Genomic DNA, 27,049 nt, shown 5'->3' with positions numbered 1-27,049 from the left:
AATCAGCTGCCTGCTGATTATCCAACTACCATCCAGGCACTGGCTACAAAACTGTCATTGTGTGACAGATCACAGGGGCCCCTGGCCAGGATGATCAGTAATCAGAACAGCAGGAAATATGTGGATAGCCCAAGAGGAAAACCCGTGTCTGACTGTCAAAGACCTGGAGTACTACTCCAGCAGAAGGTACAGTGTCAGCCAGGGGAAAGTCCCAGGGTTAATGCTTGGCCACACTGAAGTCAAAGCTCAGCTGGCCCCAAGTAGGAATTGGGTGGCAGCCCTATCCATTCCTTATACAGCTGTCAGAGCCCTTCTATCACCTGGCAGGTCTGCAGGTAGCATGGTAAGGTCAGGGTACAGCCCAGCACGCCTTCTGCTTAGGACCCAAGCACATGTGTTATGGTTGGCTGACCCCACTATGGCATTCCCTGAAGATGGGGCTGGGTTTCCACCCTAAATGCCTTAGAACAGAGTAATTTTTTTTTTTTTTTTTGAAAAATGTATGATTTGCCTTTCTAAGCCTGTTTTCTTACCTGGTTGATAAGACCAATTGGAAAATTTCCTGGTGTTAACTGTGTTCTTTTTCAGCCTAGTACACTAAGGTACACACACACACACACACGCACACGCACACACACACACACACACACACGCACACGAACGCACCCTGCTCTCAGTCATTTGAAAACTCACTGTGAACATTCTGAAAGTACACACACACACACACACACGCACGCACGAACGCACCCTGCTCTCAGTCATTTGAAAACTCACTGTGAACATTCTGAAAGTTCTCTGGCAGCACTATGTCACTTCTCACAAAGACAGTAGTGGTATAGCAGTTTGCATTTGGTAAAATTTTTATTAATCTAGTCTTTATTATTCAAATAAGCAGACCTCTCCATATAGGTTGCTTGATAGTTTATTAATTAGATAAGAAGTTTTGGTATAAATCAATGCCTAGAAACCTAATACATATGTGAAACTTTTTGCTGAAGGATATTTTATACTGATGTTTGGGAAGATGGATTGACTATGCTTTATCTCAATGTGAAAGTAACTGGCAGGCCCATTCATACTATCCTTTATTCTGCTCACTTGATCCTGAGTCAAGGGATACCCTTTGTTCCCCTGCTGCCTGGATTTCTCCTCCTGTCCCACTAAACTCTGCCTTAGTCACCTCTGTCAGAATCAGAAGACATGACCTTTTCCACCATCAGCTCCTACTTGAGGTTGCATGAGGGAGGCCATTGCATGGTTGCATTTTGAGACAGTCTCAGTAAGTAGCCCAGACTGGCCTGAATCCTGCCTCAACCTCCAGAGTAGAGATATGGCATGTCATACCACCAGCCCAACAGGGGTTTTGTGTTTTTCTTGGCTCTTGTTGGGACTGTGCTTGTTGGTGAGTTCTGCAAGAAAGAAGAGTTCTAGAGCTGAGCATGGTGCATCTGTTTTGGGGGTTTCCTGGTGCTTTTGTATCCAGAGGTAGTCTGCTCTGAGCATGTCCATAAATGTATAATTCCAAAGTAATTCCTTATCTTATAGTACATATTTGTGTTATTTATCTAGTGGAGCTACAGAAAATTGCCTCTCCTGAAGATTTCAGTGAAAATCTCTTTTTTTTTTCCCTACTATCTTCTGTAAGCCATCTACATTCCTTGACACCAGTCCCCATAATGCAAAGTGGGCAGTGTTAGATCACATCCATTCTAAATCCTGCACTTAGGAACACTTGTAATTATGGTAGATGCACTCAGTGTCATGAGCTGGTCATAGCTGCCATGCCAGAGAACATACTCAGATGTTCAGGAGATTAGAGATTAGAACTTGAACTTGGGCAATTATTCTAGACCACCGTGTTTTCTGTAACTTTGTTTCACATGCAAAGCAGGACCATGCTAAAGCTGTGTTGTGACCAAATCTTACCTTGCATAACACTTTCAGGTCTCTGGCTACCCTGGTTCACATGGAATCACAGCCATGGCCGGCAGCATCTACCCAGGCCAAGCATCTCTTCTGGACCAGACAGAGTCATGGAATCATAGACCTCAAGAGATATCCATGTGGCAGCCCAACATGGAGGTAAATTGGATGTTCTTGGCTTTCAGTTTGTTAACTTATTTATAAAGGAGGCTTAAGGCACATCTACTCTCATGTTTTGTAGTTTTGTGGAATTTTTTTCACTAAAAGAAATACTACAATCATAATTCATTTGTTTAAAAGGCAGAGCCTTAAACTGGATATAATCAATATATACATGAAGCCAAAGAAAAAATCAGGTAGACCATCAGTTCTGTGGACCATGTTGTGTTTCATGCAACTTGCCTGGTAAAATAAAGACCTGGTTTATGATATTAAAAATTATTTGGATCAAAGAGTATCCATAGTTTTACTTTTGTTCTTTTTCTTAGAGTATGTTCAATGACTATTTTATATTCTCTAGGATGTATGTATCATACTTAACTCTTGTTACTCTGCTTCAAGGTGTTTCTATGGTTTTACTGTAAGAAATATTGCATTCTTTGCAAATCTTAGATTCTCTCTCTCTCTCTCTCTCTCTCTCTCTCTCTCGTCTTGCTTTCCTTGTCTCTCCTCTTCTTCTCTTTCCCATTTTTGTAGTACTAAGGATTGAACCCAGGGCCTTAAACCTGAGCTTGCTGGACAAGCGCTGTACTACTTAAGCTCTAGTTCCTCTTGGGGTTTATGTTGAGATAGGGTCTCGCTAGCTTTTCACCAGCTGGCCTGGAACTCTTTCCTGCTGTCTCTGCCTCCCAAGTAGCTGGGATTACAGATGTGCGCCACCCCTCCTAGCTAAATGATCCCAGTAGATCATTTCTTTAGAACCCAACCCCTATCGGTAAGTCTGTGACACACAATAAATTTTAGTTTGCAGAAAGTAGCTAGAATAGGAACAGCATTATTCCCACCATTTTTTTTTTCTGTTTTGTTTCACTATTTTGGATGGCACACAACACAAACAGACACATGAGACTGGAAATGCTGTTTCTATCCCTCCTCCTAGGACTCAGCAGTCTTGGACCTGCGAGGCATCGGGCAAGTGCTACCCACCCACCTGATGGAAGAGCGGTTGATCCGACAACAGCAGGAAATGGAAGAAGATCAACGCTGGCTGGAAAAAGAGGAGAGATTTCTGGTAATTGTGTTCCTGAGCAGTTTCTTCCACTTTTTAAACCCTGTTAAGTTACTGTGCTACTTGGGATTATTATAAAACCATTTTCCAATGCAGAGGAATTAGTTTTATATCTGGTCTCTCAAAACTAAAGTAAGTGTTATTTGCATTTCTACTACTTGAGCCATGCCTTCAGCTCAGTTATTTTCATTTTTGTGACTTTTTGTTGTTGTCATTCTGGGTTTTTTTTTTTTTTGGGAGGGGGGTGGCGGGAGCAGTATAATGGATTAAACTCCAGCCTTGCCCATGCTAGGCAGTTCTACCATTTGATCCAAGCTCCCTGCCCCTTTTTTCTTAGTTACTTTTCAAATAGGACCTTGTTTGCATTTATTCCCAGGCTATCCTAGGTCGTGATTCTCCTATTTTTGTTTCCAGCTTTTACTGGTTGAAATGAGATTTCATGAACTTTTTGCCATTATCTTCCTAAATCCTCTACCTCCTGAGTATCCAGGATTACAGGAATGAGCTACTGTGGTCCGCTTTTCTTTCTTTCCTTTCTTTTCTTTTTTTCTTTCTCCCTCCCCTTCCCTCCCCTCTCCTCCCCTCCCCTCCAAGCTTGGGCACTGTCACTTTTGTTTTCAAGGCTAGTGCTCTGTCACTTGAGCTACAGCTCTATTTCTGGCTTTTTGGTAGTTAATTGGAAATAAACAAATGTCTCATAGACTTCCTTGCCTGGGATGGTTTTGAACCACTGTTGTCTGATTTCCTGAGTAGCTAGGATTACAAGCATGAGCTATCAGCACCCAGCTTCTTAATTATATTTTAGGAACCAGGTTTTTTTTATTATAAAGGTGAGGTACAGAGGGGTTACAGTTCAATAAGTCAGGTAATGTGTGCATTTCTTTTTGGACAGTGTCACCCCTGCCCTCACTCTCTGCCAGTTTTCCCTCCCATCCCCACCCACAAGTTGTATAGTTCATTTTCAACATAATGTCTAGTGAGTACCACGTCTGTGTTTGTTCATCCTTTGTTCCTCCACTTCTGTGCCGCTCCACTTACCCTCCCAAAGACAAAGGATACAAGGAACAAACAAGACAAAAAGAAAATAAAAACAACAACAAAGAGAAAGCCTTGTTTCCATTTCCTGGAATTCATTTTGATAAATATTACTTTATATGATCAGAGGCACATAGGTATTGTACCTTTATATTCCTCCCTTAAGAGTGCCCTCCTTTGGGGCTGGGAAGATGGCTCAGTGGTAGAGCACATGCCTTGCATGCGTGAGGTCCTGGGTTCAATTCCTCAGCACCACATAAGCAAAATGAAAAAAGCCAGAAGTGACGCTGTGGCTCCAGTGGTAGAGTGCTAGACTTGAGCTGAAGAGCTGAGGGACAGCGCCCAGGCCCAGAGTTTAGGCCCCATGACTGGACCAAAAAAAAAAAAAGAGTGTCCTCCTTTGATCTCATAGTGTGTGAATGCCCAGAGTCCTGTATAATTTATCATGTCCTGATGTATTTTAGATCTAGCTTCCGCATATGGGAGAAAACATGTGCCATTTGCCTCTCTGAGCTTGGCTTACCTCACTTAACTTGATTTGTTCTAGGTCCATCCATTTCCCTGCAAATGACATAACAGCTGTGTAAAATTCCACTGTGTATAGGTACCACGTTTTTTGGATCTACTCGTCTATTGTAGGGCAGCTGGGCTGTTACCATACTTGGCTATTGTGAATAGCGCAGCAGTGAGCATGGATGTACAAGTGTCCTCACAGTACCCTGGCTTGTGAGATTCTGTGTAGTTGCCGAGAAGTAGCATGGCTGGATCATAGGGAAAATGTGTGTTGAGTTAGGAATCCTTTTTTAAGATTTTGTCATACATTAGGGCTGAGAGCATTTCTGTGGTTTTTGTTGTTTTTCATTCCTTGTTTATGCAGAAAGGACTACAACTTAAGTGTCAACATGAACATAAAATAATTGCATTGCAATCCCATATGACGTGGTAAAAACTACCTTCCTGAGGTCCTTTTGCAGCATTGTCTGACAGGTACAACTCCCCTTTCCAGTGTGTTTGGACTCAGGGATAGGAATTGTGTTCTTTACATAGCCCTTATCAACAACCCCTTTCAGAAGTCCCTTGGGGACAGAGAGGAAGTGGTAGGGAGAGAAGGAAACGTTGTTTATTCATACACCTAAATGTTCTTTTAGACTCATCATCACCCTCAGAACTGGGACCTCTGGGAACTTGTTGTCTACTCCCCTTCAAACCTGGAAAGAACTGTGGCTGGAGGGAGCTGGATTTCCACTGCCTCCACAAAAGCTTAGTTGGTTGCTGTACCTGAGGAGTCCAAATCTGGCTCCCCTTGCTTCAGTTCAGCCGGCATTCTCAAATGCCAGCTCTGTGTAGGTGAAATGTCAAGAATCAGACTCCAGCAGGAGCCTGTTCCTGTTCCTAACCTGACTTGAGACCTTTAAGTTAAGAAGTGGTGCTGTGGTTCAGAGTGGTAGAGTACTAGCCTTGAGCAAAAGAGCTCAAGGGTAGCCTCTAGGCCCTGAGTTCAAGCCCCAGGACCAACAACAACAAAAAATAGTATAAGACCTTTAAATCAATGGTTTCAAACAGTGTTTTGTCAGATTAATCAAGGATCAAGGTGTGATTCCAACTTCAACTTGGTTATACAAAACTTTGATTTCTTGCCTTACACTTTTAAATTAAACACCTTACACACTCTGGGTGATGGAGCACTCTGTCCTGTGGAGGTGGCCAGTGCACTTGGTGGGACTCCCCAGGAGGTCTTGGGGCACACCCACAAGAAAACTCATTTTATGTCTCAGCCATTACATGTGTACCCCATTCAGGACAAAGTGCCCTTACTAAACACGCACCCTTGTGAAAGGTGACAGAAAAGAATAAGGCAACAAGCAAGAGTCTCAGTATTGCTGCCATACACAACAATTGACATTGTTTTCTATCTGAAGTTACTCAGTATTCACAATCACCCTGAGAGGAATCCTTTGTCCTAACCCTTTAAGGGCTGGACCATGTGTGTCTCAGAATTAATTCAATGTTTCTTAACTCCTAGAAAGTTAATGACATACCTGATCCACATCACGTTTCATAATACTCTAATGGCATCCTAGAGTCAAAACTACTAATACTTCTAGAAGCAGAATATGAAAGTCTGTGAGACATACATTATCTCTAGTCAACCACCAAAAAGCTGGAAATGGAGCTGTGGCTCAGGTAGTAGAGTGCTAGCCCTGAGCAACAAAGCTCAAGGACAGTGCCCAGGCCCTGAGTTCAAGCCCCAGGACTGGCCAGCACACACATAGAAGCTGAAAGTGTAGGTAGTGTAGTGCTAGCCTTAAGCCAGAAAGCCAGCCAAAAGCACGAGGTCCCAAGTTCAAGCCACAAAAATAAATAGAACCTGTAGTTCAGGGAGGAGCTGGGTTGAGGAGGTCGCATGGCAGATGGGCATAGGCGAGGAGGAGGAAGTCAAGACCGGTGAGTTCCAGGTGGGTGCTCATAACTCCACAGAGGAGAGTGAGGAGACAGGAGGAGGGCAAAGGGGGAGTGATGCCTAGAACAAGCAAATGGAAGCATTTGGCTTAGATATTTTAAGTTGAGATTAAATCTGAAATTTTATTTCTTCTAATCTGAATTGCACACCACAACTATAGCAATCTATAAAATCCAATCGAATCCCTCCTTTCCTGTATTAAAATCCACCAGTACACAAGGCCTTAGGCTCAGCTGCAATGTTTGTGTACATACGCACACACACACACACAAATACATACATATATTTTTACAGCTGGACCCCAATGACTCATGCCTGTAATCCTAGCTACAGGAGGCTGGAGTTCAAAGCTAGCCAGGTAGAAAGGCCTATGAGATTCTCTCTCCAGTTAACCAGCAAAAAGTCAGGCTGGAGGCCCGAGCAAGAAAACTGAGCTAGAGTGCAAGGCCTTTAGTTCAAGTCCTGATGCTGGCACCCCTCATAAAATGCTTTTCATGGCTGTGTACCACTCCCGTTGTGCCAGGCTGTCTATGTTGTGTCTGTGAACTACTTGTTGCAGTTGACTTAGCACTGAGTTGTGGGTATTCCCATGTGTATGGGCCACCTCAAGATTGTGGCCCCAGGGACCAGACTAGGGCAGCAGACTCTTGTACTCCAGGGTCCCTTCTGAGACCCGCTGACATTTGGATTCTGGCACCTGCGTCTTCATTCCTGAGTTAAAGCACATGGCTTCTCTCAAGTGCAAGAGGATTCGGGTGGTGACAGGTGCAGAGAGGAGGGAGCCCCTGGTCTGTCTTCGTCTGCATTGATGGACTCTTCCACAGCCATGCGCATACACCTGTGTGTTTGGGGGAGTTTCTTTGTGGCCTCCCAATACCTCTGGCTGCTTCTGCCAAGGACCAACATGAAACACTGAGAAAACTCAGCTACTTTTAGGAAGATTCTGCATACATAATGCAGGTGGCTCTCAGGTCCTGATCCCCAGTTGGAAGCCTGCTTTCAGTTTGCTGCTCGGGCATTAGAGCCTGGGCTGGGTGAGTGGGCTTGTTTCGCCAAGATGCTGAGTCTGCTGAAGTAGAGCTTTTGAGCCAACAACCCTTTTAGGGCAGGGCATTTTTAAAGCATTCAAAATGCAAGCCTTTTTTTTTTGGTCATGGGGCTTGAACTCCGGGCCTAGGTGCTCAGAGTTCACTGCCACCAAGCTCTGCACCCTGGGACACAAGCTCTGTTAATTTGAAAATCACTTTGCTTGTCAGTAGTGGTAACCAATGTTTTACTCCTGAGTTAGGGCAGATAGTTGTTGTGTCTTCTGTTTTCAGAGCTCACACTGTATTTTGTGGTTGTTGCTTTTAATTGAGTCCCTTCCAGTTCAGATATCCCTCCGCTAACATATGTCACAGGTTGATTTCTATGACAGCAGCCCCAAGGATCCTTCTCAAGGTTACATGGCCTCAAGACAGCAAACCTTTCAGCAGACCTGTTACTGTCTTAGATGGTAGCCTGTGTGAGATAGCAGTATGTCAGGGAATCCACTGACCAATTTTCCAGAATGCTGTTGAGAGAGCTCACTTTTCTATCAGGCACTGCTTAAAAATAGAGTAAGTTAGTTGTTTTTTATTATTGTTGTTGTTGTTGTTACTATTATTACTGTGTTCACAGTAGTTCTCTAATGTGGTACTATGCTGGAAAAAAAAAAAAAGGACTTAACTTTTAATTGAAAAAGTCTTATCTGTATAAAGCCCACTTGAGTTCTGAGAAAGGAAAGTAGTCCAGCTGTTTTCCCCTCACACAGCATGTGCAGTCTAGATGAAGGAAAATGTTGGCTAGGGGTAGGACTAGCAAGCCATAGGAGGCTGGCCACAGAAGAGGGCAGCCACAGTCTTCCTGCTGGCTTCCAGAAGAGAAAGCAGCAATCTAGTCTAAGGAGAAAGGACTTGGAGTCCAAAGCCTTAAGGTTGACCCTTTCATTTTCTTTTTTCCTAGCAGTACTGAGCTTTGAACTCAGGGACTCATGCTTGGCTAGGCTGGTGCTCTACCACTTGATCCATACCTCTAGCCCTTTTTTATGATGATTTTGTTTGGAGTTGGAGTCTGATGAACTCTGCCTGGGCTGGCTTTGAACTGAGATTGAGTTTTAACATCCTAATGAGATAGGATATAGGCATGAGCCACTGGTGCCTGGCACATTTGATATTTTCTAGAGTGGTATCTGTGAGAGCAGAATCCATCACTGACTGACTGCTTTCAACAAGCTATGGGGTTACTGATACTGCTTTTGGACTTTCCAAGCTGCAGTACTGTGAGCCAAAACAATGCTTTGTTTTATAAATGACACACAGTGGCTTGGGTGACCCCTCCTGAAGGGATCTGATGTTCTAGCTGGAAAGGTATAACTTCAGATAGGAAAAAAGCTACAAGCCAGGTACTGGTGGCTCACACTTGTAATTGCAGCTACTCAGGAGGAGGCTGAGCTCTAAGGATCACGGTTCAGCAGGAAAGTTTGTGAGACTCTTATCTCTGATGAACTACAAGAAAACTAGCAGTGGCGATATGGTTCAAAGTGAGTAGAGTGCTAGACTTGAGCAAAAGAACTCAAAGACAAGGCCCAGGCCCTGAGTTCAGCCCCCTAACTGAAGCGGGGGGAAAAAGTGAGACCCTATCTCAAAAATAAACTGAGGGGGGCTGGGAAGGTGGCTCAGTGGTAGAGCGCTTGCCTTGCATGCATGAGGCCCTGGGTTCCATTCCTCAGCACCACATAAGCAAAAAGAAAAAAGCCGGAAGTGGTGCTGTGACTCAAGTGGTAGAGCGCTAGCCTTGAGCTGAAGAGCTGAGGGACAGCGCCCAGGCCCAGAGTTCAGGCCCCACGACCGGACCCAAAAAAATAAAATAAAATAAATAAATAAACTGAGGCTGGAGACATGGCTCAAGTGTCAAAATTATCTGCAAGTGCAAGTAAGGCCTTAAGTTCAAAGGCCAGTACCATCTGTGTGTGTGTATGCGTGTGCGTGTGCATGTAGTGGTGGTGGTGATAGACACCCATAATCCCCCATCTGGAAAATAGCTAAAGCAAGAAGTGCTGGGGAGGGGCTGGGAAGGTGGCTCAGTGGTAGAGCGCTTGCCTTGCATGCCTGAGGCCCTGGGTTCAATTCCTCAGTACCACATAAGCAAAAAGAAAAAAAGCCAGAAGTGGCGCTGTGGCTCAAGTGGTAGAGCGCTAGCCTTGAGCTGAAGAGCTGAGGGACAGCGCCCAGGCCCAGAGTTCAGGCCCCACAACCGGACCCAAAACATAAATAATAAATAAATAAATGAGTTAAAGAAAGAAAACATTTGAAGCCAGGCATGGTGGCCGTGAGTAGTGATTCCAGCTCTGGGAGGCTGGGCAGGCAGACATGGGTTGAGGCTAGCCTGGGCTGCCTCTAAACAAACAACAGACCCCAAATTCCCTTCAAAAACACTAACAGAATGAAATAACCGGCCTGTGTGGATTCAGTGTTTTCTGACATGAACAGCGTTTTCCATTTCTTGCGGCTCTCTGTGCGGCTGGGCCCTACATCATGCGTGATCGGGGTTCTGCGTCCGCCGGGCTGCCTTCTGTTTGAAGGGCACCAAAGCAAGCCTAGCCGCACTCGTGTAGCATGCAGGGAAGAGGGGCTGTGGAAGCCTTTTCAGGGAGTTGTGGATACTTTTTTTTTGTTACAACACTCAAACTAGAACATGAATCCAAATACCCCTCACCTGGAAGTCCTAAATGCAGATGGCACTGGGGTGCACAGTGCTTTGAGGTCTGACACAGTAGAGAATTCCACACCTGACCTCGGGGCTGGCTGTCAGGCTGTGGCACACAGCGGAGATACTGCAGCAAATCACCTTAGGTTGTATAAGATGTCTATAAAGTAGGAATGGATTGGGCTGGGAAGGTGGCTCAGTGGTAGAGCGCTTGCCTTGCATGAATGAGGCCCTGGGTTCAATTCCTCAGCACCACATAAGAAAAAAGCTGGAAGTGGTGCTGTGGCTCAAGTGGTAGAGTGCTATCCTTGAGCTGAAGAGCTGAGGGACAGCGCCCAGGCCCAGAGTTCGGGCCCCACGACTGGACCAAAAAAAAAAAAAGAAGTGCTGGGGATATATCTCAAGTGATAAAATGCCTGCCTATTTGGCACAAGGCCCTCACATCAAATCCAGCACCAAAAAGAAACAGTCTTTTAAATATAAGATGGGGCTAGGAATGTCGCCTAGTGGTAGAGTGCTTGCCTTGCATGCATGAAGCCCTGGGTTCATTTCCTCAGCACTACATATACAGAAAAAGCCGGAAGTGGTGCTGTGGCTCCAGAGGTAGAGCGCTAGCCTTGAGCAGAGAGGTTCAGGGATAGCACCCAGGCCCTGAGTTCAAGCCCCAGGACAGGCAAAAAAAAAAGATTAGCACAGTGAGTGGAGTATAGCCCAATGGTGGAAAACTTGCCTGACAGGAGCAAAGACCTGGTTTCAGTCCTCAGCAACAAAGAGAAGAAAAAGGCAATGAAATTTGGGCTTATCCGATGTTAACCTGAAGGGCAGGAACAGTCAAACTTGGGAGCACAAACGCAAGGCAGTGCTTTACTGCAAGACCATCAGGGCAGGGCAGGAAGCTGGGAGGCTGTGGTAACAGAGGACAGATGTGCTACCGGAGGAGATTATTTCATTTAGACCATCAGGACTGTCAGTGGCTTTCAAAGAAAAAATGAAGTTGTTTTTATTTTTCTAGAAACCTGACGTGAGGCTCTCCCGAGGCAGTATCGACCGGGAAGACGGGAGTCTTCAGGGCCCAGTGAGTCCTTGCTGACGCTGTTGCGGCTCCCCGGGCTTCACTCACACTCGAATGGGCCAGCAGCGCCGTGTCCCAAGATACCCAGCATGCAGCATGGCTGATAGATGAGCCAATATTGTATTCTAGGAATAAAGCACACATTCTAGCTAGGACTACTCACATATGCTGTATATGGAATTCTTAGAGATACAGAGTTTCCTGCCTCACTATTGAGAGAGGCTTTTTATTAGTAAGTCAGGCTCTTTGTGACCTAAAGAAATACTTTTGCACATTTACTCTGTCTGTACACAGGCTATTGTTTGCTAACTGTTCATATTTCTTTTTCTTTTTTTTTTTTGGATCCGGTCGTGGGGCCTGAATTCTGGGCCTGGTCACTATCCCTCAGCTCTTCAGCTCAAGGCTAGCGCTCTACCACTTGAGCCACAGCACCACTTCCGGCTTTTTTCTTTTTGCTTATTGTGGTGCTGAGGAATGGAATCCAGGGCCTCATGCATGCAAGGCAAGCGCTCTACCTCTGAGCCACCTTCCCAGCCCCTCATATTTCTTTTGTGGGTTGTGTTGCCAGTCACATAAAACTTGTGCAAACAAGATTTCGTTCTTTTGAGAAAGGAGGAATCCCAAATTGGCTTCAGAAAGCTAGCCTCTGAGTATTTTCTGAGGCTTCTGTAGTGCCTAGAATTGTTTCCAGCGTTTAAAGGGAAGTAGCCTAAACTGTTCTGTTAAGGTTTCCCCCATGAAGGGTCCGCGTAAGAGATTCAGGTTCTGTTAGCACACATGGCCCTACCAGTCCTAAGCTGTATAGTGGAATCTTAAGAAATGAATTGCTCACTGTGAGACACCTAGTAAAAGTGAGTAATGGAGTGAGCAGGCCAGTGAATGACTTAAGGAGGAATAGTCCTAAGTGAAGCCGTCTCCAAGACCATGTGCTCACTTGTCTTCCTCAGTTGACTGGCACTTTTACCTCTTGGGCTATGCCTACAGCCTGGCCCGTGTGCGTGTGCGTGCGTGTGTTTCTGTGTCTGTGTGTGTGTGTTGGGTCCGGGGCTTCTCAGGTTGTTTTGCTCAAAACTAGCCCTCTACCACTTGAGCTGCAGCTGCACTTCTGCTTTTGGTGATTAATTGGAGATGTCTCTCAGACTTTCCTGTCTGGGCTGGCTTTGAATCATAATATTCAGATCTTAGCCTCCTTAGTAGCTAGGATTAATGGTGTGAACCATCAGCACCCAGCTTACAAACTGGCTTATTGATGGTTATTTTGGATATGGACTTTTCTGCACAGTCTGGCTTTAAGCTATAATCTTCAGGATCTCAGCCTACAGAATAGATGCAATTATAGGCATGAACTGCCAGCACCTAGTGTCTTTTTATTTTTTATTCTTTTTTATTCCTCTTTATCAGACCTAACTAAGTCAAGGCATAGTTTGTCTTCTCTTTTGATTTTTTTTTTTGGGGGGAGGGGGTCCAGTCATGGGGCCTGTACTCTGGGCCTGGGTGCTGTCCCTCAGCTCTTCAGCTCAAGGCTAGCGCTCTACCACTTGAGCCACAGCGCCACTTCTGGCTTTTTTCTTTTTGCTTATGTGCTGCTGAGGAATGGAACCCAGGGCCTCAGGCATGCAAGGCAAGTGCTCTACCACTGAGCCACATTCCCAGCCCTCTTGATTTTTAAAAAATATAATTTTATTATTAAGGTACTGTACAGAGGGGTTACCATTTCATAAGTCAGGTGATGAGTATATTTCTTTTTTGGTCAATGTCACTCCTTCCTTTGCTTCTCTTTTGACTTGGCCTAGAACTCAATAGATGTGTGACATCAAGTTTTTACACACAGAATATGTTGGGGAGAGGGACAATGTAGTCCCATAGGACACAAGTACCACAGTATTCCCAGGCTTCTCGCCATCATTGTTTGAATGCACCTTCCTGTGCTCAACTAGGAAAAGAGGAGAGAGGAAGCAGAATAGCAGAGATATGCTGAGAAGGCCTGAGCTTGTTGTAGCTCTTTAAATTAAGCTAAGAATTTAAGTCCATGTGACCCAATCACATGTGGTCCCAGAGCTTCCCCTGCTGGCCTCTCCACCCCCTTCTGGCAACACTGTTAATTTCCTGACGCCTGCACTGCAGTGACTGTTAAGCAGTGCCATCTATTCAGCAGAGACAAGGGTGGATGATGGAGGGGAAGCAGTCATCATGTGCTGCACACACCGCTGATGTATTGACTGAATTTTTCTCTTCTCTCAGACTGGAAACCAACACATCTATCAGCCTGTGGGTAAACCAGGTCAGTGAAAAATGTGTGTTGCAAAGTTGGCATCATTTGGCAGGAGCGTGTTTTCCGTGAGAATGCTGTTGTGGCCTTGGAATGCTCTGGTGATTTTAACAGTCTTCCCTCTGCAACCCACAGCCAGACAGTGCCTAGAATGCTGGGAGCATAATTTATTGCTAGAAAGCATCAGAGACGCTGCCTTAGAACACAAGCATAGTGTGTGTTGTTATAACAATACCTCTGTGTGGCTGTGTCCTTACACTGACTGTAGAGAGAGAGGAGGCAGAGTAAACCTACCCCATATACACCTCAGCCCAGGCCTGTGCCTAGTCTGTATTGTGAATGGGGAGACAAGGGGGAAAAAAAAACAATACCTCTGTGTGACAGAGAGCGGGAAGGGTCATGTGGTCTCTCTTCATGAATGTTCATGAGAGTCTACTTTTCTAGATCCTGCAGCTCCACCAAAGAAACCGCCACGCCCCGGAGCCCCGAGTCACCTGGGCAGCATTGCCAGCCTCAGCAGCCCAGGGGACAGCTACAATGAGGGTGTCAAGGTAGGCATCTCAGGTTGGGAAGCACTGTCTGCCTTCAGTGCTGGTAGAGTCCTTGAGACCTCCATAGATGGTATGTCCTAGAATCAGGGCCCAGAAGTCACTGGGCTACTTCTGAAGCCTCCAGCTGTTGGGAAACTTATAAAAAGGAAGACTGATGGTTCATTCCTTTAAGCCTAGTTACTCAGGAGGCTGAGATATGAGGATCACTGTTTGAAGTTAGCCCAGGGTAGGAAAGTCTGTGAGACTCTCATCTCCAATTAACTACCAGAAAATCAGAAGTGGAGCTATGGCTCAACACTAGCCTTGAGCAGAATAGCTCAAGGACAGTGCCCAGGCCCTGAGTTCATTGGCTCAACACTAGCCTTGAGCAGAATAGCTCAAGGACAGTGCTCAGGCCCTGAGTTCAAGCCCATGAACAACCAAAAAAAAAGGAATGGCATGAACTCTCCTTCCTGGTTTTCTTTCAAACGTGATAGGTCTTAGGGTCTCAGTTGCATCCTGACTTTCTGCCAACCTTCTGTGGATTCACTGCCTCCCAGTTTATATGGCTTTCTGGGAAACCTTTTATCCCGCTCAGGTAAGAATTTTGTTGTAAAAAGACTAGCAGAGCCAGGAACAGATGGCTCACACCTGAAATCCTAGCTACTCAGCTAAAATCCAAAGGTTCACAGTTCAAAGCCAGCCCCAGCAGAAAACCTGACATTCTATCTCTAGTTATCCAGCAGAGTGCTGGAGATGTAGCTTAAGAGGTAGCACCAGCTGTGAGCAAAGATACTGAACAAGTATAAGGTCCTAAATTCAAGCCCCAGTATAGGCATACGCACCTGTGCACACAAACTAGCAGAAACTTCCCCAGACCAAGAGTAAAGTTCGGGCATGACTGCAGGCATGCCTGTGTGTGGCTCTCCTCTGTCTCCTACATCCCCACAAAGGGCTGGGGCAGCTTGCTCGCTCTCTCTCTGGGAATGGGAAAGAGGAGATCCCCTCTTCTACCTCTGCCATTTGCAGGGCTAGAAAATATGCTCTATTTCTCAGTTTGAGTTTCATAGGGTATTGCTAGAATATGGATGGCTTTTTTTTCTGCTTAGTGTTATTTTTGAAAATGGTGTATCAAGTGGCACTGTGGCACCTTGAGCTGAAGAGTGCAAGGACAGCGCCCAAACCCAGAGTTCAAGCCCCACGACTGACCAAACGGCATATCAAGCCAGGTGCAAGTGGCTCACACCTTTAATCTTAGCTACTCAGAAGGCTAAGAAAGGAGGATCACGATTCAAAGCCAGCCCAGGCAGGAAAGGCTGTGAAATTCTTATTTCCAGTAAACCACCAGAAAACCAGAAGTAGTGCTGTGGCTCAAGAGGTAGAGCACTAGCCTTGAGCTGAAGAGCTGGGGACAGTGTCCAGGTACAGAGTTCAAGCCCAATGATTAACCAAAAAAACAAAAGTATATCAGCTATACATGGCAGTACTCACAATCTCAGCACTTGGAGGCTGAGGCAGGCACATCAGGAGTTCAAGGCCAGTTTGGGCTGAATACTCTACCCTGACTAAAGCGGAAACAGGAAATGTATATATTGTATGAAAAGCATGTTAAATCATAAGAGTAAAGCCAAGTTAGATAGCTTTGTTTTCAAATATTCATTTATGGAGTGCCTTCTCTGTACCGCATGCTGTGACAGACGCTCTCCATCAATACTGTAAATCCCCACGTCAGCCTCACAGTGGTGGCAATTATATTTTCCACAAAGCTGGCCAAGGCTCACAGAGGTCCAGGGTCACTCTGAGCCATGCACAGACTGCCCGCCTTGTGCCTCTGCTCAAGGCATCCATCTCCAGAGCAATGGGGTGACGTGTGGTCAGTGTGGGCATGGGATCCTCTTGGGAATCAGAGCATGCCCCAGCTGCCATCCTGCCAATGCACAGTCTGTCCAGGAGGTGAGCAGAGCATGCCCCAGCTGGCCTGGCATGGACTAGACTAGCACAGCTGAGCTGGAGGTGCCCTGCTATTGCAGGGGGCCCAGAGCCCTTACAGGCTTGCCCTCAGCTCCAGGAAACCCAGTGGAGAAATGAAGTGAATGGACATTTTTGCCTTCTCATAAGCACAAGAGTCAACTTTCAAAATGGCTTGTATAATCATGACAAACCAATTTGTGAGGTAGGAAAGGCACCACGGTGGAATTAAGACATATGTTCGTTCATTCGTTCCTCACAGTTTGAGTACAATTGATTTCACAATTAGAATGTAAATGATCCGTATAATTAGGAATCCTCTTAACGTAGGATATTAAGCAAGCAGAAATCGTAGGGATACAGTGTACTTGTTTCAAATATAACAAATAAAGACTGAAAAATAAAGTGATATATATTTGTTTGAAATATATGGAGTAAGGTTTTTTTAAATAATGTGAAGTATATGCCTTTATTTCTCCATTTTCTGTCATTTAGTTGAGGGTATTACGCAGCCTAAAAGAACAATAACTTATCCAGGCAGGTAGAAATAGTCCATTTTGTTTTTCTTGTTTGGAGTTTTCTTTTTTTTTTTTTTTTTAATTTTCTTGCCAGTACTGGGACTTGAAATCTGTTCCTCATGCTGTCTCTTGACTTTTCACTTACGGCTGGCACTCTGCCACTTGAGTCATGCCTCTACTTCTAGCTTTTTGCAGCTAACTTGTAAATAAGAGTCTTGCAGATTGGTGTGCCTAGGCTAGCTATGAACCACCGTCTTCAGACTCAGCCTCCTTAGTAGCTAACGACAGGCTATTTAGGGTCTTTTTGGTTGTTGGAGGTCCCTCACCTCACCCCTCAGTGCTAGGGAGTGACCCAAGAAGTTGTACAAGTTAGGCAAGCCCTCTGCCACTGAGCCACACCTCCAGGCTGGCTAGTCTTCAAACATCAACCTAAGTGGTTTATTTGGAACTGGCTGTCTGTGGATGGTGATAGCTTCTTACTGACTGCCAGCCAAGGAATCCCAAGATGTCACACTCTAGGAAACAAGAACCCAGTATAGATGCTTTTCCAACTAAGCTCTGGCTTGTGGGCGTCCCTGTAAGTGCCCTCTGTACGAGAGTGGAGCGAAGGGTCACAGTTCATGCGGGAAGCAAAGCTTTAAGCCTTCCCTCGCCATGGCATTGGGGAGATTGGTGGGACTGTGGAGGGACACTTGCTCCCTAATACTCCCAGGAAGCTGCTCCTTCTGTGTTGGTGAGACCTGAATTTCCAAACACAGAGGCTCCATGACTCAGAGCAGAGAATAAGGTACAATAAGTGGGCTCTTGTACACACCAGAGGCCTGCACTTCTGAACTGAAGATGCTGTTGCTTATATGCCAAGAGTTGTTTCCTTTGAAATTGTCTCAAGGACAGGAGAGAGGGCGCTGTGCTGGTTCCCTATTGACTGTTTGACCTATCATCGTAACACGGCCAGGGCTCGGGTTTGGAGGAGGAAAAAAATGGCAGTAATAACCACCTATAATCCCAGCTATTCAGAAGGCTGAGATCTGAGGATCATAGTTTAAAGCTAGTTTAGGCAGACAAATCCGTGAGAACCTTAGAGTTAACTAGCAAAAAGCTGGAAGTGGAAGTGTGGCTTAATTGGCAGAGAGTCAGCCTTAAATGAAAAAGTTAAACCAAGAGTGTGAAGCCATGATTGAGTTCAAGCCTCATTATGAGCACACAAAAATAATAAATAAACTTGTCAGTTTAAAGTGGTGGAATACACCTGTAAAAGAACTAGCTCAAAGGGTGTTTTTAAAGCGTGTAATCTCAGCCCTTGGGAGGCATAGGCAGAAGTCACAGGTTCAAGGCCAGTCTGAGCTATATAGCAAACCTTACCTCAGGAGACAGAGACAGAGGATTGAGATTTTGAGGCTGGTCTGAGTTACCTCAAGACAGATAGTGTCACAGACAAGTGATCCTAACTACTTAGGAAGGGGAGGTAGGATCCACAGTCCCATCCCAGATTAGAGGAAGTGAAGATGAGACCCTATCTGAAAAGCAACCGAACTAACAAAAGGACTGGGGAGTGGCCCAAGTAGTAGTGAGCTTGCACGCCTCCCTGAGTTCAATCCTCACTACTTTTTTTACACTTTGTTTCTAACTATAAGCTTCTGAGGTCTTGAGACAAACCCCAGCCTGGAGTTTGTCTGTCTTAGGGTGGGGGCCACTGGTTGCCCATGGAGACAGAGACTTCAGGGGCACTGGGTGGGCCAGAGCTGAGTGTTGAGCAGTTTCTCCACAGGAAGTCTGGTGCCTGAACATGTTCTTCTCTCTCATGACAAGCCTTATTCTCCTGACTCTTGCACGCCTGCTGATTGCCCCTCCAAGGCTTTGCATGCGGTCCTGCTCATTATCTTATGCAACAAGCAAGGTGCATGGCAGGGCACAGAGGCGGACACGCGGCTCTCATGGCCAGTGAGCTGAGTGTGCAGGTCAGGCTTGCAGCTAGGTTCTGGGTGTCCTGCTTATGTATTGTACAGGAATTATCTGCTGCCTTATTAATATTGTTTTTCTTTTTTCCCTTTCTCTGATAAATTCCTTTAACTTTTCCTCACCTTCCGTTCGACAATAGCCATGGAGGGTAAGCACGTTGTGTCTGTGTGTCTGTCTATCTCTCTGAATCACATCCCACTCTGTGCATGCAACTCTAGGCTAGTATGTGGGATCCCAGTGGGAGGGTACCCCTGCCTTGTTCCTCACCAAAACACCATGTGTGTTTTCCGGAGACAGAGTCGTGAGCATCTTCATAGGGAATGAGTTACTCTTGACCCACTTGAACTGAGTGCGGTCTACTTGGACCAGAGTACTGCATGTTCAGAATGGGCATTTGCAGGCTTAGCCTGAGTACCAACAGCAGGCCTGTGATCATGATGGCTGTTAGGCTATGGTTTTAGACCTAGTGGAGTCCTAACCAACTTGCATTTTTAAGCACTGTGGAACATCCAGAGGCCCTATGTCATTATCATGGCTAACATTTGTCATCTCGGTGCCCAGGCCCCGGTGGGCATATTTGCATCTGGGGCTTCAATAGCCCTTCTTCACTGCTGCCTAGGGAGGGAGCTGAGGCCTGCAGGCTCAGGTTTACTCAGTGGTCAGCAGAGAGCTGGCTGGAACCCCCACCCCCACTCCTTGGACTTGAGTAGCTTTCTGCAAGCAGACTGTCTCCCCTTAGAGCTGTGTGTCCCCACTTTTATCATCTTGAAACCATGTTCTGTCCTGTCAGATGGTTTGTAGGCAATTGACTGAGCCACATTTTTACTGTGGAACTCAAATAGAAGTGTTTCATATTAATGTAGCATGTTTGATCATTTAGCAAGTAACTAGCTTCCACTAAAATTTGATTAACTCTCAGAGGTAATTGAATGGATTGTTTCTCTTATGGTGAGTGATTTGGGGGTCTGAGATGTAGAATCACTTCTTTGAAATCATCTGGGTATTTTGCTGTAGTGGGTACATGCCACCTACTTTCCTTTACCCGATCTCAAAGTAAAAATCACTGCCTCATATAATTATCACTTGGATGAATCCCTTACTGTCGTCCTTAGATGACAGTATCCTGCACAGACAAAATCCATAAAGACCCTCTAACATTATTGTGATACCTCGCCACCTGCTGGAGAGTAGAGAAATGATGGGTTTCTGTTTTGTCTTGTCAGCTTCAGCCCCAGGAAATCAGTCCCCCTCCCACTGCCAACCTGGACAGGTCCAATGACAAGGTATATGAGAACGTGACGGGCCTGGTGAAAGCCGTGATTGAGATGTCCAGCAAAATCCAGCCAGCCCCACCGGAGGAGTACGTCCCCATGGTGAAGGTAATGCATGCACACTCAACGGGGCATTCAGAGAGACGGTTGGTAGGCATCATGAGGCACCCAAAGTCAGGCCTGAGGCTTGAGGTGGTAAGCCTTCCTATGAAGACAAGATCCAAGGCCACCTTGAATCACTCTGCTGCTTCACTTGTTTTCCTGCTAGGATGGGCATTTCCTGAATCAGTGTTGAGTCTTCTGTAATCACTGCTCACAAATCCCGTCTTCAGTTTAAGAAGGAAAAAAAGTCCAGCTACAAAAGAATTAATGGACAATATGGGCACTAGTGACTCACGCCTGTAATCTTAGCTACTCGGTAGACTGAGATCTGAGGGTTGCACAGGAAAGTCTGTGAGACCTTTGTCTCCAATTAATCACCAAAAACGAAGTGGAGCTTTGGCTCAAATAGTAAACCATTAACCATGTGCAAAAAAAAAATCTCAGGGACAGCACCCAGACCCCAGGACACATTCTCTCTCTCTCTCTCTCTCTCTCTCTCTCTCTCTCTCTCTCTCTCTCTCTCTCTCTCGCACACACACACACACACACAGAGACACACACAATATGATTCGTTTAAGGGGACATAGCTTCAGGAATAGAGCATGACACCTTTTGTATGCTAATCCAGAGAAAGTGTCATCTTATTGGAATATTTAACTTAGTGTCTTGGTCATTACATATTTCATCCTCATAAAAGTGACAATAATCAAAGCTGAAATTGAAGATTATGGCTTAATTTACAATTTATGGTTATGAAATTAAAAGCTGATTGTAGTTGTGTCCTTTTCATGGCTGGTCCCACATGGGCTCCAGAGCAAGACCCACTTTGCCCAGGGCGGTGGGGTACGCCCATGGGAGGAGAGGAGTGTCATTTGTTCCAACCTGAGTTGACAGGCCAGCCTGGTGGAAACAAGGGCACACGCATCTGCTTGAAACCGGGCGAGGAGAAGGAAAAGCCCTGCATGTTGTGTACTGTAACACTGGCTGTGATTCTTGTCTGGCAGGAGGTTGGCTTGGCCCTGCGGACATTACTGGCCACTGTGGATGAAACCATTCCTGGCCTTCCAGCCAGCACGCACCGAGAGGTAGGGCACAGTGGGGTATGTGGTCAGACGGGGATATGGGTAACTCAGGGAGGCTGGGATGCTGTATTAGAGAGTCTGTCATCCTGACAAAATATCTGGAATAATACCTTGGGGCTTGGGGTTTTGAGGTAAGCCCATGGCTGCTTGGCTGTGTAATTTCTGGGCTGTGATGAGAGAGAACATCAGCTGAGAACAGTGGTGGAGCTGAGCTGCTTGACTTAGAGCAGCCTGTGAGCAGAGAGAAGAGTGTGGGGACAGAGGCCCCTTGAAAGGTATGCCACGCACCCAGTAACCTAGCGCCCTCCACATGAGCACATTAGCCAGACAGCGCTTGAGCGGACACTTCACGTCCAAATCACAGCACCTGCTGCTGAGAGCTGCCCAGCAGAGGCTGAAGATAACCTCTCCCTGACACTGGCCCCAGCTGCGTTTGGCCAGCAGAGTGCAGGAGCAGCACCTGCTCTGCTTTTAAAGCCACCAGGCCTGGCATTCACCTGGAATGCAGAGTGGCTAGGAGCCCAGGGAACTGTTGGCGGTACCCAGATGGCTAGGCCAGTACTTCAGTGCTCCTGACATCATGTTTGCAGATGTCACCAGTTCTCCCTTGAAAGCAGTGATAAGTATCTAAAAATTCTTGGAAGGCTGGCACCTGTGCTCACGTCTGTAATCCTCGCTACTCAGGAGGCTGAGATAGAAGAGTCTCAGTCATAAAGGATCTCAGCTTCAAAAGCCAGCCCAGGATAAGAAAGTCTGTGAGACTTATCTCCAATTAATCACCAAAACCAAAAACTAGAGCTGCAGCTCAAATCATAGAGAACTCGCCTTGAGCAAAAAAGCTCAGGGACCCCACCCAGGGCCTGAGTTCAGTCCCCAGGGTCAGCATCCAGAGATATATAGGTAGATAAACACACTGGGGGGGGGGGGGGGGGTGAGAGAGAGATAAAAAATAAAGATTCTTAGAAACCAAAGGTCACCCAACATGCTGTCTCCCAGCAGCAGTTGCCTTTTTGCCTTTTTTTTTTTTTTTTTGCCACCTTTGGCACTGTAGCCTCCTAGGCAGTTCACAAACAGCAGGTTTGTGAACACATAGTCCCTACAGGGAGTCCTACATGTAGTCGCTGCGTGGAGTCCTGCGTATAATCCCTGTATGTAGTCTTGCATGTAGAACCTGAGCTTAGTCCCTGCGTGTGGTCGCTGTGCCTCAGCCCGTCCAGCAGGCCCACGCTGCGGGGAGCCGCTGCGGGGCCCAGCCTTGCTGTTCCATGCCCCTTCCCCTCCCCCCTTCTCCAAGTGCAGTGTATCATCCTTCAGCCCAGCCCACACAGGCTTCTTGTTTTTTACTGTTTGTTTTGAAAGCAATTGAAGGCTGCAGAAAAACTGAAAGAATAATACAAAGAACTCTAGGCATCATTTTTTATTTTTTATTACTTTGTCGTTCGTGGGGCTTGAACTCAGCCTGGGCACTGTCTCTAAGCTCTTCAGCTCAAGGCGAGCATTCTTCCACTTGAGCCACAGCACCACTTCCAGTTTTCTGGTGGTTCGTTGGAGATAAGAGTCTCACAGACTTTCCTGCCCAGCCTGGCTTTGAACTGAGATCCTCGGATCTCCAGAGTAGCTATGATTACAGGCGTGAGCCACCGGCACCCAGCTTAGATGTCATTTTCCATTATCTCCACTTGTGACCATTTTGCCACATTTGCATTCTGCCTTTCATGGAAGGTTTTGTGAACAGGCTGCGTGTCCCGCCTGCCAGCCTCGAACACATCACTGCTCTTTACTGTGCAGCCGCCCCACGGCTGCCACACACGCTGTGTGCCTCCTACTGCGACCCTGGCCTCCCTGGTGAACCAGGTGGAGTCGTGGCCGTGGCCAGCCCTCACAATATCCAGGGCTACCTGATGCCACAGGGTCAGCACCTGCCCCGTGCCCTCTCCACAGGCCCCTCCCACCTCTTTGCTCCTGCCCTGAGTGTGCAGTAGGGGCTCACCTGTTTTTCAAGGAAGGCTTCACCTTGGCAGCGCACCCCCTCGCCAGCCCTGCGGTTAGGACTGCGCCACCGCCCAGCTCTGCACAGCTCTTCATTTCCCTTCACAGTGGCACCACCATGCAGCTGCCACCTGTGCGCACCATGGGATCTCAGGGTCCTCATCACAGCCTCCCACTCGGACCCCCACCACCTCCAGAACAGCTCTAAAAAGCTCACCTATGGTCTGTGCCACATTAGCAGACAAAGGTGACCTTGGCATGGCCCTCAAGGCCTTCAAGGTTGAAGCTGGTCCACCTGGACAGTCTAAGCAAAAGTCTGACTCTTCTGTGGAGTCCTTCTGAGACAGAATGAGGGTCCCTCTTCTCTGTACATTGTGTGTGCGACTTGTAGTGGGTTGCAGGTGGCTCTGCACCTGCTTCTCCCAGCTTGGTTGTGCACAGCACAAAGTGCGTCATGCACACTGGCTGTTCAAGGATTGCTAAATGGTGAAATTAGTTGAACACACAGCACACCTAGCACACTGACCCTGCTGGCCACATTGGGCCTTCGTGGCCATTCACATCCCGGTGGGACATGGGTGACCCCTGACTTTCCTCCGCATAGTTGGCATAGGAGACATGACATGAGATAGGAACTCCAGAGCGTGGCATTTGTTCCAGGCTAGAGCTGAGCTGGCACTGGGACCTCCAGCAGGTCACTTTGTGCCTCAGAATTATGAAACTGCCCAGAGAAAGGTACGTGAGGATTGCTGGAAGCAGCCCTCCTGACCCTCTCTTGTCCTTCCAGATCGAGATGGCGCAGAAGCTGCTCAACTCCGACCTGGGCGAGCTCATTGGCAAGATGAAGCTGGCACAGCAATATGTCATGACCAGCCTGCAGCAGGAGTACAAGAAGCAGATGCTGACTGCTGCCCATGCCCTGGCTGTGGATGCCAAGAACCTGCTGGATGTCATTGACCAAGCAAGACTGAAAATGCTAGGACAGACGAGGCCTCACTGAGCTGCCGGCGAGCACATCTACCCCACAGGAGTTCTCTAGCCTTCCACCAGCAGCGAGGAATGAACCGTGTCCTCGATTGCCAGCACTCACAGCTAGTTGGAAATCCCTCATAAGTTTAACCACATTTTGATTTGGATTTGTTTAATTTAAAAAATCATGGTATTGAAGAAAGTCTAGGATTCAAGATGTGTCATTTTCCTGAGAGTGAAAATGGCACGTTGAGAAGCTTTCAAGAACCATGAAAACAGTTGCTGTTAGCATTTGGGTGCGTTTTCGTGGAGATGGCTGGGGCGGCATGTTAACTCCTGACCACCTCCCCTGCAAGAGAGGGGAAAACGGGGCTGGCGATCCTTCTTCCATCATTGCTGAGTGGAGTGAAACACTGCTGCAATATGCTAATCCCAGTTGCAGACAAAGAAAAGAAGAGCTATATTTTGAAGACTCAAGTTGTTTGAGAAGAAAACTACCACCTTCTTATCTTCCACCTTTTACTTTCATGTGGATATTGAAGCATTGGGTTGGGAACTAGCTGTAGGACATAACTAAACTTGTCTTTTTCACCAGAATTATGTGCCAGTTTTTGTAGCAATGTAATTTCTCTTGGAAGCAGAAATGCTTTGTACCAGAGCACCTCCAAACTGCATTGAGAAGTTCCAGAACCATCCCTGTTTTCCATTTTTATATAATTTATAAGAAAGATCAAAGCCATGTTGACTATTTTACAGCACTGGAGCTATAACCTTCATTGCATCTGTCTTCCCAGGAGAGCACTCAGCGGAACGAGGAGACTTGGCTCTCTTCAGATGTCCGGTCCTTGCACCATCCATTCTGTTAGATAATTTTGAAAACTATACCCTCCCTTTAGTTTGTCGGGGGATATAAATTATTCTCAGGAAGAATATAATGAATTGTACAGTTACTTTGACCTATTAAACAGGTGTCACCAGTAAAGTTCTTGTTGCAGTAGTCTTTCTTTTGGTCCTTTTCTTTCAAGGAACTTTCCAGAACAGTAACAAAGTCCTAGGAGGACTTCATCACAGGTGATGGCCCCATCTACTTCCACCCTGTCATCTGTCTTCACTCAGGTGTGTCGTGGGAAGCTCCTCTGTGGCTCAGTGCAGGCTGGGGAGTTATTCCTGTGCATACAGGTGACTTGTTAAGGGAATTGCTAGCGTTAGTCTCCCACACCATCCCTAATCTTGATAGAATCTCTCAGCCACAAAGCCAGAAGACAGAACTGAACTCTGGTGGGCTGGCATTGTGGACTGAGAAGGCTAAGGAAGAAGCTCCCAGGGGAAGGAAGCAAGGGAACATTCTTTAGTAAACACATCTTTTCAAGTACAGTGTTGAGTGCCTTGAACTCCTCAACCCTCAGATCTCTCAGCTAGTATTACAACCATAGTAGCTCAGACTATAGACATGGGCCACCAGCGCCCAACTTGACATAAAAATGTTTACCTATTAAGGTCTGCAAGATCTAGTAGCTCATTTCTTCATTCATTTTTGTAATGCACTTTTTTTTTTTTTGTCCATAGTAGGGCTTAAACTCTGGGCCTGGGCACTGTTCTTCAGCTCAAGGCTAGCACTATCACTTGAGCCACAGCCTCAGTGCTACTTTCAGCTTTTTGGTGGTTTATTGGAGATAAGAGTCTCACAGACTTTCCTGCCCCGGCCAAGATCCTCAGATTTCAGGCTCCTGAGTAACAAGGATTACAGGTGTGAGCCACGGGCACTCGACATGTCTTCTTATTTTTATGGATTAATCTTTTCCATAGAACCATTTTTTTTTTTTTTTTTACAACTGCAAGAAAAATGCCTTATTAATAGCTGGCTTTTTTTTTTTTTTTTTTTGTCAGTCGTGGGGCTTGAATTCGGCCTGGGTAATATCCTTGAGCCACAGCACCACTTCTGGTTTTCTGGTGGTTAATTGGAGGTAAGAGTCTCATGGACTTTCCTGCCTGGGCTGGCTTTGAACCATGATCCTCAGATCTCAGCCTCCTGAGGAGCTAGGATTACAGGAGTGAGCCACTGTTGCCCAGCTATAGCTGGCAATTCTTACAAATTCCAGAGGGGTTGCCCAGGTACATAGAACCAAAATTTAACTTCATTGGTTTTTCTCTGTGTTTGTTTACTGTGCCCATTTATTTCTGTTCTGATGTTTTTCATGTTCTTTGAGTTTAATTTCTTCACCTTTTTCTGGCTTAAAATTAAAATTGGGGATTTTTTTTGTTTTTTTAATTAAGCATTTTTGTTTTAAAGTCATTATAGGTTCACATACACTTATAGACAATGATGCTGAGAGGGGTAGGAGTGTAGTCAGTGTGGAGTGTGTGTTTGGCACTCCAGAGGCCCTGGATTCGGTCCCCAGCATGCACTTCACAAACAACAAAAACAATGTATCCTGTGTGTCCTTTACCCAGGTCCTCCTAAAGGGAAAGTGTGTGTGTGTGTGTGTGTGTGTGTGTGTGTGTGTTATGCATGCATATTTTATCATGTATATATATTGTTTTTACCAGATATAATAAAACATTCGTGTGATTAGCTTGGCTCCTTGGGTATGTGCTTTCTGGCACACTTTATTGGGGTCTACTTTTTCCCCTGCTACTTGATACCACTGGCCTGATGTTCTATTTGCCTACTCCATTTATCTTGGGAACTTCTAAGTGCAAGGATTTTATCATTGTCACATCAGTAAGCTGTTAAGTCATTTCATTGTATGAGTAACTTTCACTCAGGCTCAGACACTCTATTTTCCACAATTTGAAAAGTTAATTTGGCCGCGCGCTGGTGGCTCACGCCTGTAATCCTAGCTACTCAGGAGGCTGAGATCTGAGGATTTCGGTTCAAAGCCAGCCCGGGCAGGAGAGACCGTGAGACTCCTATCTCCAATAAACCACCAGAAAACCAGAAGTGGCA

General features: G+C 46.2%; 1 protein-coding gene and 1 pseudogene across 4 annotated transcripts in view; both read left to right on the top strand.

The window, feature by feature from the left end:
- Positions 1 to 25,084, top strand: part of Ptk2 (protein tyrosine kinase 2) — a 245,114-nt gene extending 220,030 nt beyond the window's left edge. For all 4 annotated transcript variants that reach the window (XM_042699910.1, XM_042699909.1, XM_042699911.1 and 1 more), the window contains 9 exons: positions 1,945 to 2,082; positions 3,023 to 3,154; positions 11,386 to 11,448; positions 13,687 to 13,726; positions 14,159 to 14,265; positions 18,829 to 18,837; positions 19,913 to 20,068; positions 21,067 to 21,147; positions 23,921 to 25,084. In XM_042699910.1, the coding sequence (XP_042555844.1) occupies positions 1,945 to 2,082; positions 3,023 to 3,154; positions 11,386 to 11,448; positions 13,687 to 13,726; positions 14,159 to 14,265; positions 18,829 to 18,837; positions 19,913 to 20,068; positions 21,067 to 21,147; positions 23,921 to 24,133 (939 nt within the window). In that variant the 3' untranslated portion in view covers positions 24,134 to 25,084. The remainder of the gene's footprint in view (positions 1 to 1,944; positions 2,083 to 3,022; positions 3,155 to 11,385; positions 11,449 to 13,686; positions 13,727 to 14,158; positions 14,266 to 18,828; positions 18,838 to 19,912; positions 20,069 to 21,066; positions 21,148 to 23,920) is intronic.
- Positions 13,947 to 14,067, top strand: LOC122125383 (annotated as a pseudogene).
- Positions 25,085 to 27,049: the final 1,965 nt, after the last annotated feature.

Source organism: Dipodomys spectabilis, unplaced genomic scaffold, assembly GCF_019054845.1.
Source record: "Dipodomys spectabilis isolate Male_0828 unplaced genomic scaffold, ASM1905484v1 ptg000264l, whole genome shotgun sequence".
In the NCBI taxonomy this organism is placed as follows: domain Eukaryota; kingdom Metazoa; phylum Chordata; class Mammalia; order Rodentia; family Heteromyidae; genus Dipodomys; species Dipodomys spectabilis.
The sequence above is the reverse complement of the archived record's forward strand: the minus strand, read 5'-3'. Positions and strand labels throughout refer to the sequence as shown.